At 37.3% G+C, this 21590-nt stretch overlaps 1 protein-coding gene across 1 annotated transcript in view; it reads right to left on the bottom strand.

Annotated features, from left to right (window-relative positions):
- Positions 1-21590, bottom strand: part of ANKAR (ankyrin and armadillo repeat containing) — a 103420-nt gene extending 81830 nt beyond the window's left edge. Inside the window, exons 1-2 of the mRNA XM_006864069.1 lie at positions 20955-21590; positions 11403-11840 (exon numbers count right to left, since the gene is read on the bottom strand). Of these exons, the coding sequence (XP_006864131.1) occupies positions 11403-11840; positions 20955-21555 (1039 nt within the window). The 5' untranslated portion in view covers positions 21556-21590. The remainder of the gene's footprint in view (positions 1-11402; positions 11841-20954) is intronic.

Here is a 21590-nt window from a genome sequence, read left to right as displayed (position 1 = left end):
TTTACTGCTCTAGCAGTACTTTTTACAAAACAGATTTGTTTGTTCTTGTAGAGTGTATGGTACTTTCAATATTCTTCGCCAACATCATAATTCAAATATACTGATTCTTCTATGGTGTTCACTATTGTCCAACTTTCACATGCATATGACATGATTTAAAATTCCATGGCTTGGGTCAGGTGAACTTTAGTCCTCAAAATGACATCCTTGCTATTTAACATTTTAAAGAAGTCTTTTGTAGCCGATTTGCCTAATGTAATTCATTGTTTAATTTCTAGATCACTATGTCCATTAACCTCGACTGTGGATCCAAGCAAAATGAAGTCTTTGACAACTTCAATCTCTTCTCCATATATCATGATGTTATTTATTGATTCATTTGGGAGGGTTTTCGTTTCCTTTACACTGAGGTGCAACCCATACTGAGTGCTATAGTCTTTCAACTTCATCAGTAAATATTTTAAGTCCTCTTTGCATCCAACAAACAAGACTGTGTCATCTGCATATCTCAGGTTGTAAATGATTCTTCCTCCAATTCTGATGCCAAGTCTTCTTCATGTAATCCAGCTTCTCACATCATTTGCTCAGCATATTGGCTGAAAAAGTATGGTAAAAGGATATAATCCTGGTGCACACCTTTTCTGATTTTAAACCATTTAGTATTCTCTTGTCCTGGTCTATGAACAGATTACTCATGAGCACAATTAAGTGATCTGGAATACACATGCTTTGTAATGTTAGCCAAAGTTTGTTATGATTCACACAGTCTGATAGTTTTGCATAGTCAATAAAGCACAAGTGAACATCTTTCTTGTATTCTCTGCTTTCAGCCAAGATTCACCTGACATTAACAATGAAATCCCTAGTTCCATGTCTTCTTCTGAATTTGTCTTGAATTTCTGGCAGCTTATTGTCAATGTACTACTGCAACTGTTTTTTCAGTTATATTCAGCAAAATTTCACTTGCATGTGATATTAGCCCTATGTTTGATTTCCTGACTGCTGCCTTCATAAACATTGGTAGTGAGTTAAAATACAATGAAAATTTTGACAACTTGAATCTTTTCTTTATTTACCATGATGTTACTTATTGGCCAGTTATGAGGGGTTTTTTGTTTGTTTTTTTTTCTCTATACTGAGGTGTAATCCATATTGAAGGCTGTTATCTTTTATCTTAATTAGTGTTTCAAGTTGTTTGTTTTCAGTAAGCATTGTTTTGTCATCTGCATATCACAGGTTCTTAATGAGCCTTCACATAGTTCACATACTTCTTCATATAGCCCAGGTTTTCAGATTATTTGCTCAGTAGACAGATTGAATTCGTGTAAAGAGACATCCCAGACAAACATCTTTCCTGATTTTAAACCACATAGTATCTCCTTGCTCTGTTTGAACGATTGCCTTTTGGTCTGTGTATAGGTTCTACATGAGCACAATTAAGTGCTCTGGAATTCCTGTTCTTGGCAATGTTATCCATAATTTTCTATAATCCACACAGATGAATTGCTTTGCATAGCCAATGAAACACCAGTAAATATCTTTCTGTTATTCTCTGCTTTTAGCCAAGATCCATCTATCAGCAACGATAGCCCGCATTTCCTCCATCATCTCCCGAGAATGGCTTGAATTTTTAGCCGTTCCTTAAGTGTTGTTGCAACCATTTTTTTCATCATCTTCAGCAAAATTTTACTTGTTAATGATATTGCTTCATAATCTCCAGATTCTGCTGGGTCACTTTTATTGGGAATGTGTATGAGTATGGATCTCTTCCAGTCCTTTGGTCAGGTAGTTGCCTAATTTACCTGGTAGTTTTAGCATTCCTGAGGAACTCAGGTTGTTTTCCTTTTAAATGTTCTTTGAGTTTGAGGAACAAAAATGTCTGAAGGGACAAGATCAGAGCTGTAGGGTGAATGGGGCAAGGTTTCACAATGAAATTCTCATAGGACACTTGGAAACCTTGAAGAATAAGCAGGTGCATTGTTATGATAGAAAAAATAAAATGCTCAGTGCAGCTTTCCTGCCCCTTTCTCACCAATGCAGTTTTCAATTTTCTTAAAACTTCTTCATAATGATTCCTGGTGCTCATCCTGTGTCCTGGTAGAAAATCTATCAAGATTACTCCTTTGGAATCACAAAAATCACTTGTCATAACCTTCTGAGCTGATTACTTTGTCCTGAATTTAACTGGCATAGCATATTCCCTCATAAACCATTGTTTGGATTGGATCATTTTTTTAAGGCACCGTAATAAGATTAAGACAAGTATATGTGTCTTCAACCATTCACTGACTGCAAAGGCATATTTAAAACCTTTTTTTTGGAATAAAATTGTGCATGTATGAACTGGAACCTTATAGCAACACTTTTTGACTTATTTTCTCATGATTGTGTGTTTGTGTGTGTGTGTGCATATATGTACATATATAGAGGTTTTTTTTTTTTGAGGTATAGTTAATTACCATATAATTCATGCCACACACACACATATACACTCGGAGACCTTATACATGGTTGGTATGAGTTAGAACTGACTCAAAGGCACTTAATGAGAGTAACAATGTGAAAGGAGACAGTTTGAAAAGTCTGTATTTATATAATTCCAACTATATGACATTCTGGAAAAGGCAACACTATAAAAGGTTAAAAGATCAACAGTTGGCAGGAATTCAAAAGGAGCAGGGAGGGATGAATAGGTAAAACACCAAGGAGTTTAAGGGTGAGACTATTTTGTATGATAGTGTAATGGTTATTGTTGTTAAGTGCTGCCAAGTTGGTTCTGACTCATAGCGACCCTGCATAGGGTTTCCAAGGAGCAGCTGGTGGGTTTGAACTGCCAACCTTGTGATTCAAAGCGACCTTGCATAGGGTTTCCAAGTAGCAGCTGGTTGGTTTGAACTGCCAACCTTGTGATTCAAAGTCCAGTGCTGATCCTAACAGTGCCATACCAGGCAGGAGTCCAGTGTAGTGGTAGATATATGAAAAAACAATTGTAACAATAAATGATACAGTGACTGTCTTTACACATTTCATTTTATACATGTTTAGATAGAAATAATGGTTATTTCTGAGATTTTTTTTTCTTCCACTACCTTTGTACTAGTCTGTATTGTTCAGACTGTTTTTCAATGCTGTTGTTGAGTGCCTTTGAGTCAGTTCTGACTCATAGCAACCCTGTATAGGAATGACTGGTGGGTTTGAACTGGTGGGTTTTAACTTGTGGTTAGCAGTCCAGTGCTGATCCTACAGCACCACAATAGGACAGAAGCAATAAGATTTTACACTGAAAATGTAAAAATAGGGGGAGGCGGCAAGATGGAAGACTAAGCAGAAAGGTTGTACAGACCCTCTACAACAAAGATTTGGAAAAAGACATGAAACAGGGGCAGATGATCGTCATGGAACTCTGAACTTCAGATGAAGGTATAGAGAAGTGGATTGAATGCTGACTAGGAGAAAGTTAAGAAACACCGGTGACCTGTGCCCACCAACAAGATGGACACAGCCATCTTGAGCTTTTGTGAGCAGCTTCTGAGTAAGAAAACATATTGGCATTGCAGAAACATACCTGTGGCTCACAGAGATAAAGATATGTTTTTTTTCTTATTCTCTACACTCCCCTGGTGATCAGAAGCAAGGCTTACTCTCCTAGGGCAACACCAGCTCTCCTGTTGGACAGAGCTACACAGAGATGAGTAGTCATGGTTGTTGGCCCCATTCAAAGAGAAGGGAACTATCCATATTGACCCCATTCAGTTGGGTTCTGGTCCAAATCTGCAGAGGTGGGGCTGGTCCTGGACTAACCCTCATTAAGAGAAGCAGTTGAACAGGCACATGGGGAAGAAAAAGCAAGAAACTATACTGGAGGTTAGCCACAGTTTGGACATCTTGAACTTCCATGGGCAACTTTGAAGACAAAAGGAGAGTTGAGAGCACAGAGGCATATTGTTTAGTGGTGAAGAGAAAGGAGTGAATTTTGTACCCTTGTATCTTACATTCCCCTGGTGACTAGAGGTGTGGTTGGCCTCCATCCATGTATAATGCCCAGGGAAGCTCCTGTTCTCTGGGCTGTCAAAGTCTCATCAAACTACATGTGGAGTAAACAGCACCAATCCCAGCAACTGGAATCAGGTGTGGTCTGTTCCAGGCCTGCAGAACTGGATGGAAATATCCTGATATCTCAGCTGCTTTGGGTCTACATGAACTATTTCTGGATTGGGTACCCAGAATAGGCAACACCTAGCCTGACAGAAGCTCCACCTAGGGTTGAGTATTGCTGACTCATCCCTCACCCAACCATGATGTTAAAACCTTGGCTGGCAGGAGACCCCAGAATTTTCTCCTCTCTGTTTTTGTTTATTTATTATTTCTCCATTGTCTTTCTCTCACTTGCTTTCTAAACTTTCTAACCCCCCCTTAAGTTTTCCTTCTCCTTCCCTTTCCCAAACATTGCTGCTACTTCCTTTATTTTTCTTTTTTAAGCCCTCTTTGCTTTTTCATTTTAATTTTCTTGCTACTCTTTGGTCTATTTCCCTTTTACTCATCTCCTGATCTCACCCACCAGTAGGCAGTTAATGAGTGTCTAAGAATATACCAACATACAATCATCAGCTGAATACAAATATAACACCACCACAATGTCTCAAAAGCAGCAGAAATTTTCTGCTCATATGAAGAAACAGGACAGAATGGTTCAAACTGTGAGCAAAAGGCAAAGCTAGAAAACATTTTTGAGCAAAAAGAGGCATTGGAGTTACCTGAAAAAGAATTCAACAAAATGATATCTAGGTACCTACAAATGACTGATAGAAAGGATTTCTATATTTTATCAAACAAAATAGATAAAGGATTGGAGACAATGCAAAACCTGCAACTACAACAACAAAAAACTGTAAAGTGAAACCAATCAATGATTACAATGAATGTAAGTGGCTTAAATGTACAGTCAAGAGACATAGAGTAGCTGAATAGGTAAGAAAACAAGACCTTTCAATATGCTGTCTACAAGAGACACACCTTACACACAAAGACAAAAATCAATTAAAAATCAAAGGATGGGAAAAAATATATCAAGCTAATGGCAATCAAAAATGAGCAAGAGTGACAAAATTAATTTCTGATAAAATAGACTTTAAGGCAAAAACCAGCATAAGGGACAAAGAAGGATATTATCTTATGATTACAGGGTCAATTGAACAATAAAACATAATGATAATAAACATCTATGCTCTCAAGGAAAAAAACCTCAAAATACATAAATCAAACTCTAATAGAACTGAAGAAAGAAATAGACAAGTCTACAATAATAGTTGTTGTTATTAAATGCCATCCAGTCAGTTCCAACACATAGTGGCCCTGCATAGGGTTTCCAAGGAGCAGCTGGTGAGCTTGAACCACCAACCTTGAGGTTTAAATCAACTTTGCAGTCCAGCACATTAACCCACAGCACCACACAAGGACTGCACAATATTAGTAGGAGATTTTAATACATCACTTTCAATTAAGGGCAGAACAACTAAAAAGAATCTCAACAAAGACACAAAAGAAGTTAGCAATGCAGTCAACCAACTTGACCTCATAGATTGATACAGAGCATTCAATCCAACAGCAGCAAAATACACATTCATTTCCAGTGCACATGCAATGTTTTCTAGAATGGATCTTATGTTAGGTCACAAAGCAAACCTTAATAAATTTTTTAAAATACTGAAATGCTCACAAACATCTTTTCAGATATAATACTATAAAATTAGAAATCAACAATAGGAAGTTGAGCAAACAAAATCAAACACATGGAAATTGAATAACACCTTGCTGAAAAGTTACTGGGTAATAGAACAAATAAAAAAGCAAAAAACAAAAAATCCTTGACTCAAATGAGAATGAAAACACAACATACAAAAACCTTTAGGACACAGCAAAAGCAATGCTGAGGGGGCAATTTATAACAATAAATGCACACATGCAAAAAGAAGAAAGATCTAAAGTCAACATCTTAACCCATCATCTCCAAAAATTAGAAAACAATCAGCAAAGTAAACCTAATGTCACCAGGAGAAATAATAAATATTAGAGCAGAAATAGATGAATTAGGAAACCAAAAAAAAAAAAAGAAAGAAAGAATCACCAAGAAAAGAAGTTGGTTATTTGAAAGGATTAATAAAATTGACAAACCATTAGCAAATCTAACAAAAGAAAAGAGGGAAAAGATGCAAATAATACACTTAAGAAACTATATGGATGACACCACAAAAGAACCAATGAAAATAAAAAGGATGATAATAGAATATTGTGAAGAGTTGTACTCCAAAAAATTTGAAAATCTAGAAGAAATGGATCAATTTTTAGAAAAACCCAACCTATATAAACTAAACACAGAGTGAAGTAGAAAAATTGAACAGATCTATAACAAAATCAGAACTTGATCACTAAGAAACTTCCAACAACAACAACAAAAGTCCAGTCCCAGATGACTTTATTGGTTAATGTTACCAAACATTCAGAGAAGAGCTGACACCAATTTTACTCTATTACAGAATACAGAAAAGGATAGGAAACTTCAAAATACATTTTATGAAGTAAGCATAATCCTCAAACCAAAACCTGGCAATGATATACTAAAAAAGACAATTATAGAGTGATATTCCTCATGAACATAGATGCAAAAATTCTCAACAGAATCCTAGCCAATAGAATTCAACAACATATAAAAAAACAATAAATCAAGACCAAGTAAGATTCATAGAAGGGATGCAAGAATGGTTCAATACTAGAAAATCAATCAATGCAATCTATCATATAAACAAAACAAAATAAAGAACCACATGATAATATCAACTGGTGCAGAAAATCCAACATCCATTCCTGATAAAAACACTCAACAAATTTGGAATTGAAGAGAAATTCCTCAATGTAATTAGAGCATATACACTAATCCAACAGTAAACATTACTCTCAATGAATAGAAAATGAAAACATTCCCTTTGCAAGGAGGAATCAGAAAAGGATGCCTGTTATCACCACTCCTATTCAATATTGTATTGGAAGTTTGTTGTTATTGTTAAGTGCCGTCGAGTCGGTTCCGACCCATAGCGACCCTGTACGGGGTTTCCAAGGGTGTAAATCCTTACAGGAGTAGAAAGCCTCATCTTTCTCCCGCGGAGCGGCTGGTAGTTTCGAACCGCTGACCTTAAGGTTCGCAGCCCGATTTGTAACCACTACGCTACCAGAGTTCCTTTTTTAGCCAGAGATATAAGGCAAGGAGGAGTCCTGGTGTGGTGCTGTAGGATAATATGCTGGATTTAAAGGTTGGTTTGAACTGTAAATTTGGTGGTTCAAACGCACTAGCTGCTCTTGAGAAATCTTAGACAGGGTTGCTATGTGTCTGAACCAACTCAATGGCACTTAACAACAAAAGGCAAGGATAGGAAATTAACAGCATCCAAATTGGCAAAGAAGAAGGAAAAGTCTTTGGTGTATTTGCAGATGATATGGTCCTACACATAGAAAATCCCAAAGACTCAGAAAGAAAATTATTGGAACTCAATAAAAGGTTCTGCAAAATGGCAGGGTACAAGATCAATATACACAAATCAGTTGGACTTCACTAAACTAATGAAGACAGCTCCAAAGAGGAAGTTAGGAAAGCAATACCATTTACAGTAGCTAACGAAAAGATGAAATGCTTAGGAATAAATATAACCAGAGAAACAAAAGACCTGTGCAAAGAAAACTATAAAACATTACTACAAGAAACCAAAATGGAAGAATATACCATTCTTTTGGACAGGAAGACTTAATATTGTGAAAATGTCAACATTACCCAAAGCAATCCCAATTCAGATTCCAACACCATCCTCTAAAGAGATGAATTAAATGATCAATAACTTTATATGGATAAGCAAAGAACTGCTTAATAAGAAGAACAAAGTTGGAGGGCTCTCACTCCCTGATCTCAAAGTTTACTACACAGCAAACTAACAAAACAACCTGAAACTAGTACAACAAAAGACACATAGATCAATGGAACAGAATTGAAAACCTATAAGTAAATCCATATACATACAGGCAGCTGGTCTTTGACAAAGGGTCAAAACACATTAAATGTGGAAGAGATAGTCTCTTCAATAAATGGTGCTGGGAAAACTGGAAATCCATTTGCAGAAGAATGAAACAAGACCCATATTTCACAATACATACAAAAACAAAACTCAACATGGATTAAAGACCTAAATGTGAAACCTAGAACTATAAAGATCATCAATGAAAAAAAAAGGACAAATTTGTGAGCTCTTATACATGTAGTGGTTACGAATCGGGCTACTAACCTCAGGGTCAGCAGTTCGAAACTACTAGCAGTTCCATGGGAGAAAGATAAGGCTTTCTGCTCCCATGAAGAGTTACAGACTCGGAAACCCTGTACAGGGTCACAATGCATCGGAACGGTCTCCACAGCACATAACCACCATACATAGTATAAACACACTATGAAACATTACTAAAAACACACAAATAGTAGAAGACAAAACAGATGACTAGAACTTCCTAAAAATTAGGCACTTAATGTGCACGAAAATATTTCACCAAAAGAATAAAAAAGGAGTTCACAGACTGGGAAAATTTTTTTGCAATGACATAGCAGACAAAGGACTAATCTCTCAAATCTATAGAAAAAGACAAACAATCCAATTTGAAAATCGGCAGAAATGGGGCTATAATGTGCTCAGTGAAGGAGGCTTCCTGCAGAGCCTCTGCATTACATAAGCCCATAGGTGGAATCCTGTACAACATTCAAAATCTTCTGAGATGGGAAATCTCCACCTGAAAGGACAAGCAGACCAGCCTAGAGTGGCTAGAAGAACAGAAGATACTTCTTGAAAGAAAGACCTACAGGAAAATACAAAACAATACAGGCAGATTGACTGATTACTACAAGAACAAGCAAGTTGCTCGCCCAGGAGACATCAAGGCAAGTGGTTGGGTCCCCTCAGGGCAAACCTCCTTCTAAGACTAAGACTCAATGGGAATACACGATCTGATTGGTGACTACCTTCGACACTGATAAGGGGAAGTGAGGGAAAAACAGCAATGAAGCTGTGAACTAAGCCCTACAACATTCAATAGACTCCTGTGAACCCGGGTGGAGACCTGGTTGGCCAGCAGTGTGGCAAGACCTGGGGACTCTTGGGCCCAGAGTCAGTGACATAGCCACAGAGGACTAGAGGGGAGAGTGAAGCATCCATCTGATATCTTATGATATGCACAAGAACACCCACACTTGTAGATAATACCCACTTGACCTGGCTTCAATGAATGGATGATCAGAGCTCAGCTAGAAGAAAGAAGAGGAAAAAAAGAGTAATCTGACACAATTTGATGAACTTGACCTACAGCTATGGATGCAGTAGCTCAAAAGAGGGAACAAATCTTTACAGCAAGGATCATTCCCACTGCCTCCATACATAGAGTAGACAGGGATAGGCAACTTTGACATTGGCTTCTGAAAATGGGGTGGGGGGTGCTATAAAGGCAAGAAGTGACTGGCTTACAAGCTTTCAAGAGGGAACCTAGATCCAGAGGGTTCCAAGGAAGGTAGAATCTCCACTGAGTAGTATCCAACCTGTCTAGGCGGGGCTGGTGAAAGGAGATGTGGGTAGGTCTCTTGTGATACAATGGTGAATAATTGTTATCAGAACTGATTGAGAGGGTTGGAAAGGTAAAGGTAGACGTTTTGTAGCAAAAGGAAGAGAGTGATTAATTTTGCAGTCTAGGAGCAGAGGTCCGTGGGACCACCAAGGGAGAAGAGCAGAGAGTGGGACTCTACCCAGAGAAGCAGTGATGCCAGAGATGAAGGCAGAAGTGAGGACATGGAGTGATGGAGCGGCTGGGGACTTTAGACCCAGAAAGGGAGAGGGGCTGTGTGCTGATGACTGGGGGGCGGGCTTGCAGGGTGTACACTTTGGTTGGTTGATGATGCAGGGAGGGGATTGTAACCATGGCAATGAAATGATATATGATAGGATGAATGTAAAGCTAATGTTCTCCCATGTAAACCATCACATAATTCACAATAAAACATTTTAAAAACTAATAAAATTGGCAGAGGACATGAACAGACACTTCACCAAGGAAGGCATTCAGGTAGCTGGCAAACATATGAAGAATTGTTCATCATTAGCCATTAGAGAGACGCAAATCAAAACAATAATGAGATATCAGCCCATACCAGCACTAATAGCAAAGTTTATAGAAAGGGTATGGAGAGACTGGGGCTCTCTTACATTGCTAGTAGGACTGTAAAATGGTTCAACCACTGAGGAAAATGGTATAGCATTTCCTCAGAAATTTGGAAACAGAAATACAGTATGACCCAATAATCCCTCTACTTGGTATATATCTACAAGAAATCAGAGCCAGGACACAAGTAGATACATGCACACCAATGTTCATTGCAGCAATAGTCACAATAACAAACAGATGGAGACAATCTAAATGCCCATCAATGGAAGAATGGCTAAACAAACTTTGGTTCATACACACAATGGAATAGTATGCAGTGTTGAAGAATACATGCATCTGCAAAACACCTCATAATATAGATGAACCTGGAGGCCATTAAGCTGAGTGAAATTAGTCAATCACATAAGGGCAAATATTGTATGAAACCACTATTGTAAAAGCTCAAGAAAAGGTTTTCATACTAAAAGAAACATTCTTTGATGCTTAAAACTGGCTAGAAGTTTGAACCACCAATCTTGTAGCTCTCAGTCTAGTGCTGATCCGACAGCACCACACACCTGGCTAAAAAATGTCATGGCGTTTACTGCATATCATCTCTTTCTAATTTCCCATCTCTCCCCCACAACCTCATTAAGCATCCACCTGCTTTGCACCTCTCTCCCTTTTAGTATTTCCATCCACATTAAATAGGGCTGAATGTTCAAGATCTGATTCATCTCTATTGTAAAGTGCTATGGAAGACTATTTTCCCACTTTTCTGTTGGAAAGTAAGCACAAGTCAAAGAAGTCCAATTAACAGCATACATAGATTAATCATTTTGCCTAGGTTTTATTCAACTTGCAGGTCTCTTAATATTTTTCTCATCACTTAGAATCAACTCAGTAGTACAGTGTGTAAATGAAAAACATGCTGTAGTTTGAACCATCTCTGATTAATATATACCAATTATATTAATAATCAATATAATAATTAATGTAACTATATGAATAATTCAAACATTATGTGTATATATATTAAGTGTTTTAATTATCTTGATTACATTCAATTCTGTTCTCTCGTGTTTCTTGCCTTCTAGCCATTTATATGTTAACAAGCTACAACTATGCTACTTGCTTGGGTCCACATATACCTACATATTATATTTGTGTTTTGGTTATACTCTTACCTGAAAAAGGATGAAGCAGCGAACTTAGATAGGGAACTTTCATCTTCTTTTTTAAACTCAGTAGAAACGGGGTCAGAAAACATATTAACTTTAGGTATCCCATCTCTTTTCTGATATCTGTTTTTTTCTCTAAGTGTTTCTGAATTATTTTCTTTTGAAGATACAATCTTTGCTGTAGTCTCTGATAGGTACAAATATCAAGATAATCCTGGTTGTATTTTATAGCATTTGTAAGCCAATAAGCTGTTTCAAATATAAAGATATTTTCATACTGCTGAACTTGTGTGGTACTAAATGTCAACTTTAACTGAATATTTTCAGCATATTTCATAAATACAGCTTTTTCTTCAGGACTATTGGGATCATATGTTGGATCTTCATTCATGTCTTCATTATATATTCCTTCAAAGTCAGGATCCTTTGTAATGTCAACCAAACCTTCAAAGTAAAATAGAAAAATTACAAGCAATGAAAATCTCATATTTCTGGATAAATACAACAGATTGAACACAGTTAGATCTTGAAATCCTAATAACATGACAATTAAAAAATAATGAGATGCCAGTAAAACCATATAAGATCAAAAGCAGGAGGGTGAGGAAGGAAGCAGAGTGGAAAAGAACGGGAACTTATGGAATTATAAAAGATTAAATTCCCTTTCTATTCACAGGAAAGAAACACCATCCCATGGAAACACAATAAAATAAGCCCCATCTTTAAGCCTTGAAAATAGGATAAAGCAACAGCAACAAAACGTGATAACACGTTAAGTAGGAAATCATCTTCTCACTTGGACTGAAAGTATCATTTGCTTGTTCTGATCTACCACCACACAGTTTTCCTTTTTGCAGATGAGTTAAACGTAATTTCTCTCATAAATTCCTGTTACATTTGTTTGTCATTTATTATCAAATTAAGGACCTTCGTATTACTAAATTAACTTTTTAAGAATGTTTAATCTGCAATGTAACCTTTAATCTAGGTTTCAGAACACTGCTTTGAATTATAACACAGGACTTGTAGAAAATGTGAAGTTAGTTCTCAATATACGAACCTTGAGGTGTAAAGGACACATCAATGTGTTTCTCTTCTGCCGGTCCCTCTGATTCTTCTTCAAATGTATAAAATGCCAGAATCTTCTTGGGTATTTTCAAATGCCACTAATATTCATCACCCCCCTTTTGTAAAAGGGTTAGTAAGATAAGTAAGATAAATTATAAAGAGATTACAGAGAAATTAAAGAGTCTGAGTCAGTTAAAAAAAAACCAACTACGTCTAAAATAGAGCATTGTTGAAACCTCTAGAAATTTTGTGGCATCAGAGTGGATGAGAGTCAACATCAGGAAGGTAACTTCACCACAGAACCCCAAAAGACTTAGAAATTGGAAGCACACTGACTCCTGAAAGTCTGATTAAGGTGCATTTAGAAACCCCATAACCCCTTCCTCAGATGACACAGGGCATTTATATTTTATATATTTTATATATAAAACAATACTCCAAGAATTGATGGATTATAAATTTATAAAAAAAAAAAAAAACATTTCAAGACACTCTTTTTGAATCTTGAAGCGTAATGCTCTCTGTGATAGGATTATATCCATATGTCTATAAGGAAGACCAGTTAATAGGACTAATATTCAAATTTACACACCAACCACTAAAGCCAATGATGAAGAAATCGAAGCATTCTACAAACTTCGTGAGTCTGAAATTGATCCTGAGCATCGGCCTGGGAGGAGGTTTACCAGTCCACAAATCTTGGTCCTGACTTAGTCCCAAGAATGATTAAAAAGTAAGGATAATCAGGCATGAGGAAATCGTCCCAGATAAAAGATAGGGTCTGTATAATAAGCAGAGGGTAAGGACAACAGGTGGAGTCCTGATGTGGTGCTATAGGATAAGCACTGGACTGCTAATTGCAAGGTAGGTGGCTCATACCTCCCAGTCACTCCTTGGAAACCCTATACAGGTTTACTACTAGTTGGAATCTACTTGATGGCACTTAACAACAACATCAAGGACAATAGATTTCAGAGAGTAGTAATAATAGGGTAGCAGACCTAGAGGACAATCAAACAGAAGTAAGAGGAAGAAGGTGTCTACAGAGGCACATCAAAGGAAACAAAACAAAACCAAAAACCTAATAACCGAAGAGAAAATATTTTAAAACATGAGATCATTAGTATGCAATCATTTTATATGCAATATACAAATGAACAGATATTTACCCAGGATAGTCAAGAAGTCATTTTGCTGTTATATACACAGTTGTGCAATAATGGACATCTTCAGGTAGATACTACTACTCCTCTGCCAAGATATAGGACTATGGTAGCTTGTGTGCTGATATGATACTGGAAGTTATGCTCACTGGTATTTAAAATACTAAGTCACCCATGGTAGAAAACTTTCAGTGGAGCTTCCAGACTAAGACAAACTAGGAAGGAGTGGCAGATGACTTTTGAATCATTAGCCAATGAAAACCTTATGAATCCCCATGGAATGTTGTCTGATAAAGGAGAGTAGAAGAGTATCTCAGGGTGGATGGTACTCAAAATACAACTAAAGAAAAGCTGTCACCTCAAAGTAGTTGTTGTTAAGTGCCACCATCGAATTGGTTCCAACTCATAGAGACTCTGTATAGAAATTTCAAGGTTATAAATCTTTATGGGAGCAGAAAGCCTCATCTTTCTCCTGAGGAGTGGCTGGTGACCTTAAACTGTCAACCTTATTGTTCAAAGTCCAGTGCTTATCCTACAGAGCCACCACTTACACCTTCAAAGTAGAGTTGGCCTTAATGATGTGGATGGAACAAAGCTTTCAGGATGTTCATTTGCTGATGAGGCATGACTCAAAATGAGAATAAACTGCTACAAACTTCAATAAAAATTGGACCATGAAGAATATGAAGTATGAACCTGGGGAAATTAAAAGTTACCAAAAATGAAATGGAATGCATAAATATTGGTATCCTAGGCATTAGTGAGGTATTGGCTATTTTGAATGTGACAACCAAATGGTTTGCTATGCCAGGAATGACAAATTAAAGCCAATGGCATCACATTCATCATGAAAAAGAGCATTTCAAGAAGCTCTTTTTGAATCTTGAAGTGTAATGCTGTCTGTGATAGGATTATACCCATATGTCTCTAAGGAAGAACAGTTAACAGGACTAATATTCAAATGTACACACCAACCACTAAAGCCAATGATGAAGAAACTGTGAGTCTGAAATTGATCAAATATACAATCATCTTGCACTGTATTATTGGTGATTGGAATCTGAAAGTTGGAAACACAGGAAGGATTGGTAGTTAGAAAACATGACCTCAGTGACAAACGATGCTAGAGACCACATGATAGAAATTTGCAAGATCAATGATTTCTCCATTGAAAATATCTTTATTCAACAGCTATGATGAGGACCTTACCAGGTGAAATACACAGGAATCAAATCAACTACAGCTGTGGAAAGAGATGGTGGAGAAATTCAAAATCATCAGCCAATTCATGGCTATGTGTCATCAATTACTCATATGCAAATTCAGGTTGAAGCTGAAAAAAATTAAAACAAGTCTACGAGAGCTAAAATATGACCTTGTGTCTATCTCATCTGAATTAAAGAGCATCTCAAGAAGACTTGATGCATTGGACACTAAAAGACCAGAGTATTGGGGTGACATCCAGAACATTTTACGTGAAGAAAGCTAAAGGTCATTTAAAAGACACAAAAGAAAAGAAAGATCAAAATAGATGTAAGAAGGGACTCTGAAACTTGCTCTTAAACATAGAGAAGCTCAGGCAACTGGAAGAAATGAGGAAGTAAAAGAACAGAATTGAAAATTCCATAAGGCAGCTCGATAAGACAAAGTATTGTAATGAAATGTGTAGAGACCTGGAGTTAGAAAAGCAAAAGGGAAAAAGAGTTAGAATTTCTCGAGCTAAAAGAACTGAAGAAAATATTCAAGTCTCAGTTTGGAATATTGAAGTAGTCTAAGGAGCTCTGGTAGCGTAGTGGTTACAAGCCAGACTGCTAACCTCAAAGTCAACAGTTCGAAACTATCAGCTGTTCCGCAGCAGAAAGATGAGGCTTTCTGCTTCCGTAAAGATTTACAGCCTCGGAAACCCTACGCACTGTCGCTATGAGTAAGAACTGACTATGTGGCACATAACCAACTAACCAACAAATGGGCAAAATATTGAATGATTCAAGAATCATCAAAAAAAAAAAAAAAAGATGAAACGAATACAGAGAGTCACTGTACCAAAAATATATGGTCGATGTTCAATCATTTCAAGAGGTACCATATGATCAAGAATTGATGGTATCACAGGAAGAAGTCCAAATTTCACAGAAGGCATTGGTAAAAAACAAGACTCCAAGAATTGATGGATTATAAATTAAAATGTTTGAACAACTCATGTAGTGCTAGAGGTCTTCACTTGCGGGGGGTTCCTGTCCTCCGCGGGGGTTGTGGGACATGAGCGAATACGCGGAAACGTCGGGTGAAGAAATGAATGAATACAACTCGAGAGGCTTTTCAACTTGTTGTGCTGTCCGGCTATGCTCTCTAGCTTCTGCTCTTGCTTCTGCTTCCTGTTCTCTTTGCTGTCTGCTCTCTGCTGTCTGTTCTCTCTGCTGTCTGCCCTCTGCCTTCTGCCTTCTCCCTCTTGCTCTCTTCTTCTTCCTCCTAGCTCTGCCTTCCCTGGCTCTGCCAGCTCCTTCTCCTTTCTTTCTTCTTTCTGCTGCTCCCAGCCCAGCAAGTCTTTATTTTTTATACTTAAAATTACACAGTACATGCATTGACACTTTTATCATTTCTTGAATTATTACACAGTTAGTCACAACATTCTTGCACCTGGTCATTAGACAACCTTGACAAAAATACTTCTATGATGTTCAGACTGACCTTCATCTCCTTTCCCAGTATGAGATAAAATTTTTTCTTCTTGTTTCTACTAAAAGTTTAAAAACCTCTATCCTACATAATGTGCTATTATTTTTATAAGAAAAGTATTCATTAAATCACTTAGAAGCTATGTGGCATAAAGCTCAACTTGGCTACTTGCTGCAAGAAGTGTAGATTATTAAGTCAAAACTATCCTTCACTTAAGTTCATTATTGTCTACTTATTTATGCAGGTGCTTGTATATAGAGGTTTGAGAATTCTAGCTAGTGGCTGAATGTGGTGAGGCCTATGGGGGTAGGTCAGCTTGACTCTATTATGCTGTCTGCTTTTGTGGCCTCACAAATGCAGTTACTTAGGTTTTCTAATGAAAGAGAGTAATTTACACAATTTCTCTTTGTATTCAATCCACCAAGGCTGAAAGCAATTGCTGCTTAGCTAGTTTTTCCTAAGGTTTGTAGAACTCATAGTGAAAGCTGAGAATATTGCCAAATTATATATTTTTACAAGTAAATTCAGGGCTAACTTGAAGGGAAGATAAGGGTCAGCTTTTGAGAATCATATGCCATGCATAATGTCTCTCCTCTTAGTGCGGCCTTGCCAAGCACCCAGAGTTAAGTGCTTCCCGCATTCACTAGTCTACGTCAAGATATTTGGAAGACAGCTACCTGATCAACTGATTGGAGAGATCCATAATTGTACCCATTACCAAAAGGTGACCCAATAGAATGTGGGAATCATTAGAAAATACCACAAATATCACATGCAAGTAAATTTTTGTTAAAGATAATTTTAAAACTTTTCAATAGCACATTGACAGGGAGTGGTCAGAATTTAAGCCAGATCCAGAAGAGGATATGGATTGAGGGATATCATTGCTGATATCAGATAGATCTTGGCTGAAAGCAAAGAATACCAGAAAGATATTTCCTTGTGCTTTATGGACTATATGGATCAACCTCATTGAATCAATTGTATGGACCATAACAAACTATGGATAACAATATGAATGGATATTAACATAACACTTAATTGTGCAAATGTAGATACTATACATAGAAAAAGAGACAGTTGTTTAAACAGAACAAGGGGGATACTGAATGGTTTAAAATCAGAAAAGGTGTTTGTCAGGGTTGTATCCTTTCACCATACTTATTCAGTCTGTATGCTGAGCAAACAATCCTACCTTGCAAGTTGGATTTCTTGAGCCTGTTTTTTCACCAATACCATCAGTGAGGCTTCAGTGTGGATTATACCTCAATGTAAAGAAAATGAAAAACTTCACAACTGGACTGATAAATAACATCAAAAGAAACGGAGAAAATATTGAAGTTGACAAAAAGTTCAATTTGCTTGTATCCACAATCAACACTCATAAAAGCAACAGTCAAGAAGTCAAAGGACTCTTGTCAACCTGGATCACGACCTGGGTGGCCAGCTATACAGCAAGATCTGGGGACTCCTGAGCCCATAAATAGGGACATAGTCACAGAGGACTAGAGAAGACAGTGAAGCATCCAGCTGATGTGGGAAATTAGGGGAGATGCACAAGAACACCCATACTTGCAGATAGTACCCATTTGACCTAGCTGCAATGGCTGGTTGGTCAGAACTCAACTAGAAGAAGAAAGAAGAGGAAAAAGAGCGTAATCTACTACAATTTGATAAACTTGACCTATACTTATGGATGTAGTAGCTTAAAAGAGGAACAAATCTTTACAACAAGGATCAGTCCCACCCCCTCTGTACACAGGGTTGACAGGAATGGACAACTTAGACATTGACTACCCAAAATGGGGGGTGGGGGTGCGGGCAACAAAGGCCCCGAAGTGTCTGGTTTACACTTTTTCAAGAGGGCACTTCGTTTCAGAGAGTGTGGGGGAAGGTAGAATTCCACTGAGTGGTTTCCAACCTGTCTGGATGGGACTAGTGAAAGGAAATGGTGTTAAGACTCTTGAGGTTCAATAGTGAACAACTGCTATCAAGACTGATTGTAAATGTTGCAAATATAAAGGTAGATGTTTTGTAACAAAAGATGTTTTGTAATCGTTGATCTTGCAGTCCAGGAGTGTGGGACCCTATCAAGAGAAGCAACAATGACAGAGATGGAGGCAGAGACAAGGACGCGGAGAGATGGAGCAGCTGGGAACTCTAGATTCAAGGAGGGAGAAGGGCTGTATGCTGGTGGCTGGGGGTGCTGGCATGCAGGATATACCCTTTGGTTGTTTGAATGGTGATATATTCCTGAGTGTTTCAGTGCAGACCACCTCCATAAATAAATAGATAGATAGATAGATAGATAGATAGAGAGATAGAGAGATAGAGAGATAGAGAGATAGATAAATAATAAAACAAACAGAGGGATTGGAAGCAAGTGTTGAATGATAACACATGGAGGGGATTGAAATAATTGCAGTGAAATGAAATACGATAGGACGAATATAAAGCTGATGCTCTCCCATGTAAAGTATCACTCAATAAAAACCTATTTAAAAAAAAAAAGTCAAAGGATTTGCCTTGGGCAAATTCGCTGCAAAAGACCTACTTAAATAAGTGTTAAAGATCAAAGCATAGTGGCTATGAATCGGGCTGTGAACCGCAAAGTCAGCAGTTCGAAACTACCAGCTGTTCCACGGGAGAAAGATGAGGCTTTCTGCTCCCATGAAAAATTTACAGCCTTGGAAACGCTGTACAGGGTCGCTATGAGTCGGAACCGACTCCACGGTACATAACAACAACAACAAAGATCAAAGATGGCATTTTGAGGGCTAAGGTGCACCCAACCCAAGCCATGGTATTTTCAACTGCCACATATGCATGTGAAAACAGAATAATGAATAAGGAAGCCTGGAGAAGAATAGATGGATTAGAATTATGGCATTGGTAAAGAATATTGAAAGTACCAGGGACTGCTAGAACAACAAACAGATTTATCTTATAAGAAGCATGGCCAGAGTGTTCCTTAGAAGTAAGAATGGTGAGAATCTGTCTCTTGTACTTTGGACATGTTGTCAGGAGGCACCAGTCCCTAGAGAAGGACATCATGCTTGATAAAGTGGAGGGTCAGCAAAAAAAAGCTGAAAACCCACAATGAAATGGATTGACACAGTGGCAGCAACAATGGGTTGAAATATTAATAGTAATTGTGAAGATGACACAGGATAGGTCAGAACTTTGTTCTATATTCATAGGGTCTCTAGGAGTCAGAACCAATGCAACAGCATCTAACAACAGCACTTTGAGTAGTGGCTGGAGTGTTAAAAGGCTCAACCCTGAGACCAGAAGAAACAGATGGTGATCTGCTACAACTACCAATGGCTCTGAAAGGGATCACATTAAAAGATCCTGTATAGAGTGGGAGAGAGATGTGGAACAAAACTCAGAATCATAAGGAAGACCAGGTTTACTGTTCAGTAAGAGACTGGTGGAACCCTGAGACCAAGGCCCTTAGTCACCCTTCAGAACTGAAACTGAAGTCACCTCTGTAGCTCAATTTTCAGCAAAATGGTAGTTCTAGAAAGGGAATAATACCAGTAATGAGTTATGCACACCTTACAATGATCAAAAGGGCAGTCTTTACCCAAAGACTATGTTCAGAAGAGTTAGGAAAGAAGGAGAAACAAAAATAAGAAACAGGGAAGAAATGCAGTAAGTGATGTTACATTGAGGGGATTTAACTGATGAGATGAAATAAAGAATGTGTGAACTGTCGAATGTAAAATCAATGATCTGCTCTATAAACCTTCACCTAATTTAATTTCAGATACCATAACTTTTTAGTTTCAGATACCATAACTCAATAAAACACTGTTGTTTGCTTGAATTTCCAATTAAGTGAAATCTAAATACAATTTTACCAAAACTGAATGTTACTTTTAAGCCAGTTTCCAGTAACTTTGGAAATCTATTCAAAAAGTGATTAGATATATAGATCAATGAAAGCAGTTGACAGGAGTGTCCGGGGCACACATTTTCCATCCCATCTGACTTGCTACAAAGAAACCATGGGAATTTTTTCTTAAAGCTTCTGTAAAAGTTTTACATGTGCATCAGGACTTAATGACATCTAGTGTTCTTAATGAAATAGGTTTAAGAATTATAGCTTAGGCAAGAGAGGGACTTTAAAATTTAGTGAGCAAAGAATAAATATTCATGAAATCTAATGCTATTAATATACTACGACCTACATTGCTGGTAACTTTAATTATTACTATATTACTTATATTTTGAGGTTCATAAAATTACAATATGCAAGGTTAACTAATCTGGAAAAATCATTGTTTAAAATTTTGGTTTATTTTCTAACTGTACTACAATTCTACTCTTTTCTTGACTCTATTACTGATCTTCCTGCTTAGACCCAGAAAGACAAAATGTTATAAACAGAAACTCTCTATTATATGGCTTGGAATTGATCCATTCTGTAGAAATTAGAGATTAAGATGAAAGAGAAAAGATGTTTGATTTAAAACAATTTGGGTGCCATTGAAAAGTAGGTTTTCTTAAAGGGGGCTTTTGGAATTGTAAAATTACCCATTTAAAAATGATAGCTAATTACACAAAAATGAGCCTCAGATAAATTACTTTTAAATAAATAAAATTGATTCAGTCAAAATAATTTCAAAACTGGTAAGTATCTTACCTGCTGTACTAAATTCTGCAAAAATGTCTTTACTTGTTTGAGGCTTCCCATCTGGATCAATGTCCAGAATGGTACGCCACAATTCAGAGAATCTGGATCGTTTTTCTTTAGGCATGTATATCCCATGCCATAGTGCTTTCAGCATGTAGTCAGTGTTGATCAGAATTTGCCCAATTCTGGTATCATAATACGCTGGAGGCAACTGACACGAAGAACTCTGATCATAATTAGCTTCTAAACTGATTGAAGGAATTTGATTTAAGCAATAAATTCCAATAGACAACTCCCTTATGATCTGATGGACTTCTCTGTAGTCTAAGAGGGCACTAGGGTCCACTGGAGTCAGCAGAATTGCAGTAGAAAAGCCTACATTATTTATTTCACTCATAATTCCACATGGCATGTCTACTTGAGAGCGAACATCCTCTTTGGTAGATAACCAGCTAACGAGAGCAGTAGTAAGCAACTCTTGTACTTCACTCCGATCGTATTTTTCAAAAAAAGCAGAAGCGTTTCTTTGTACAGCTAAATTTTCCAAGAAAGTTTCTTTATCTTGAACTTGATCATATCTATTTAAGCCTTTTTTGGACAATCTTAGCATCTCTAATTAAGTCTAATATGTCCTTTTTGAAGTTT

This window comes from Chrysochloris asiatica, unplaced genomic scaffold (genome assembly GCF_000296735.1).
Source record: "Chrysochloris asiatica unplaced genomic scaffold, ChrAsi1.0 scaffold00059, whole genome shotgun sequence".
Classification (NCBI taxonomy): domain Eukaryota; kingdom Metazoa; phylum Chordata; class Mammalia; order Afrosoricida; family Chrysochloridae; genus Chrysochloris; species Chrysochloris asiatica.
This window is presented reverse-complemented; position numbering and strand designations above follow the sequence as displayed.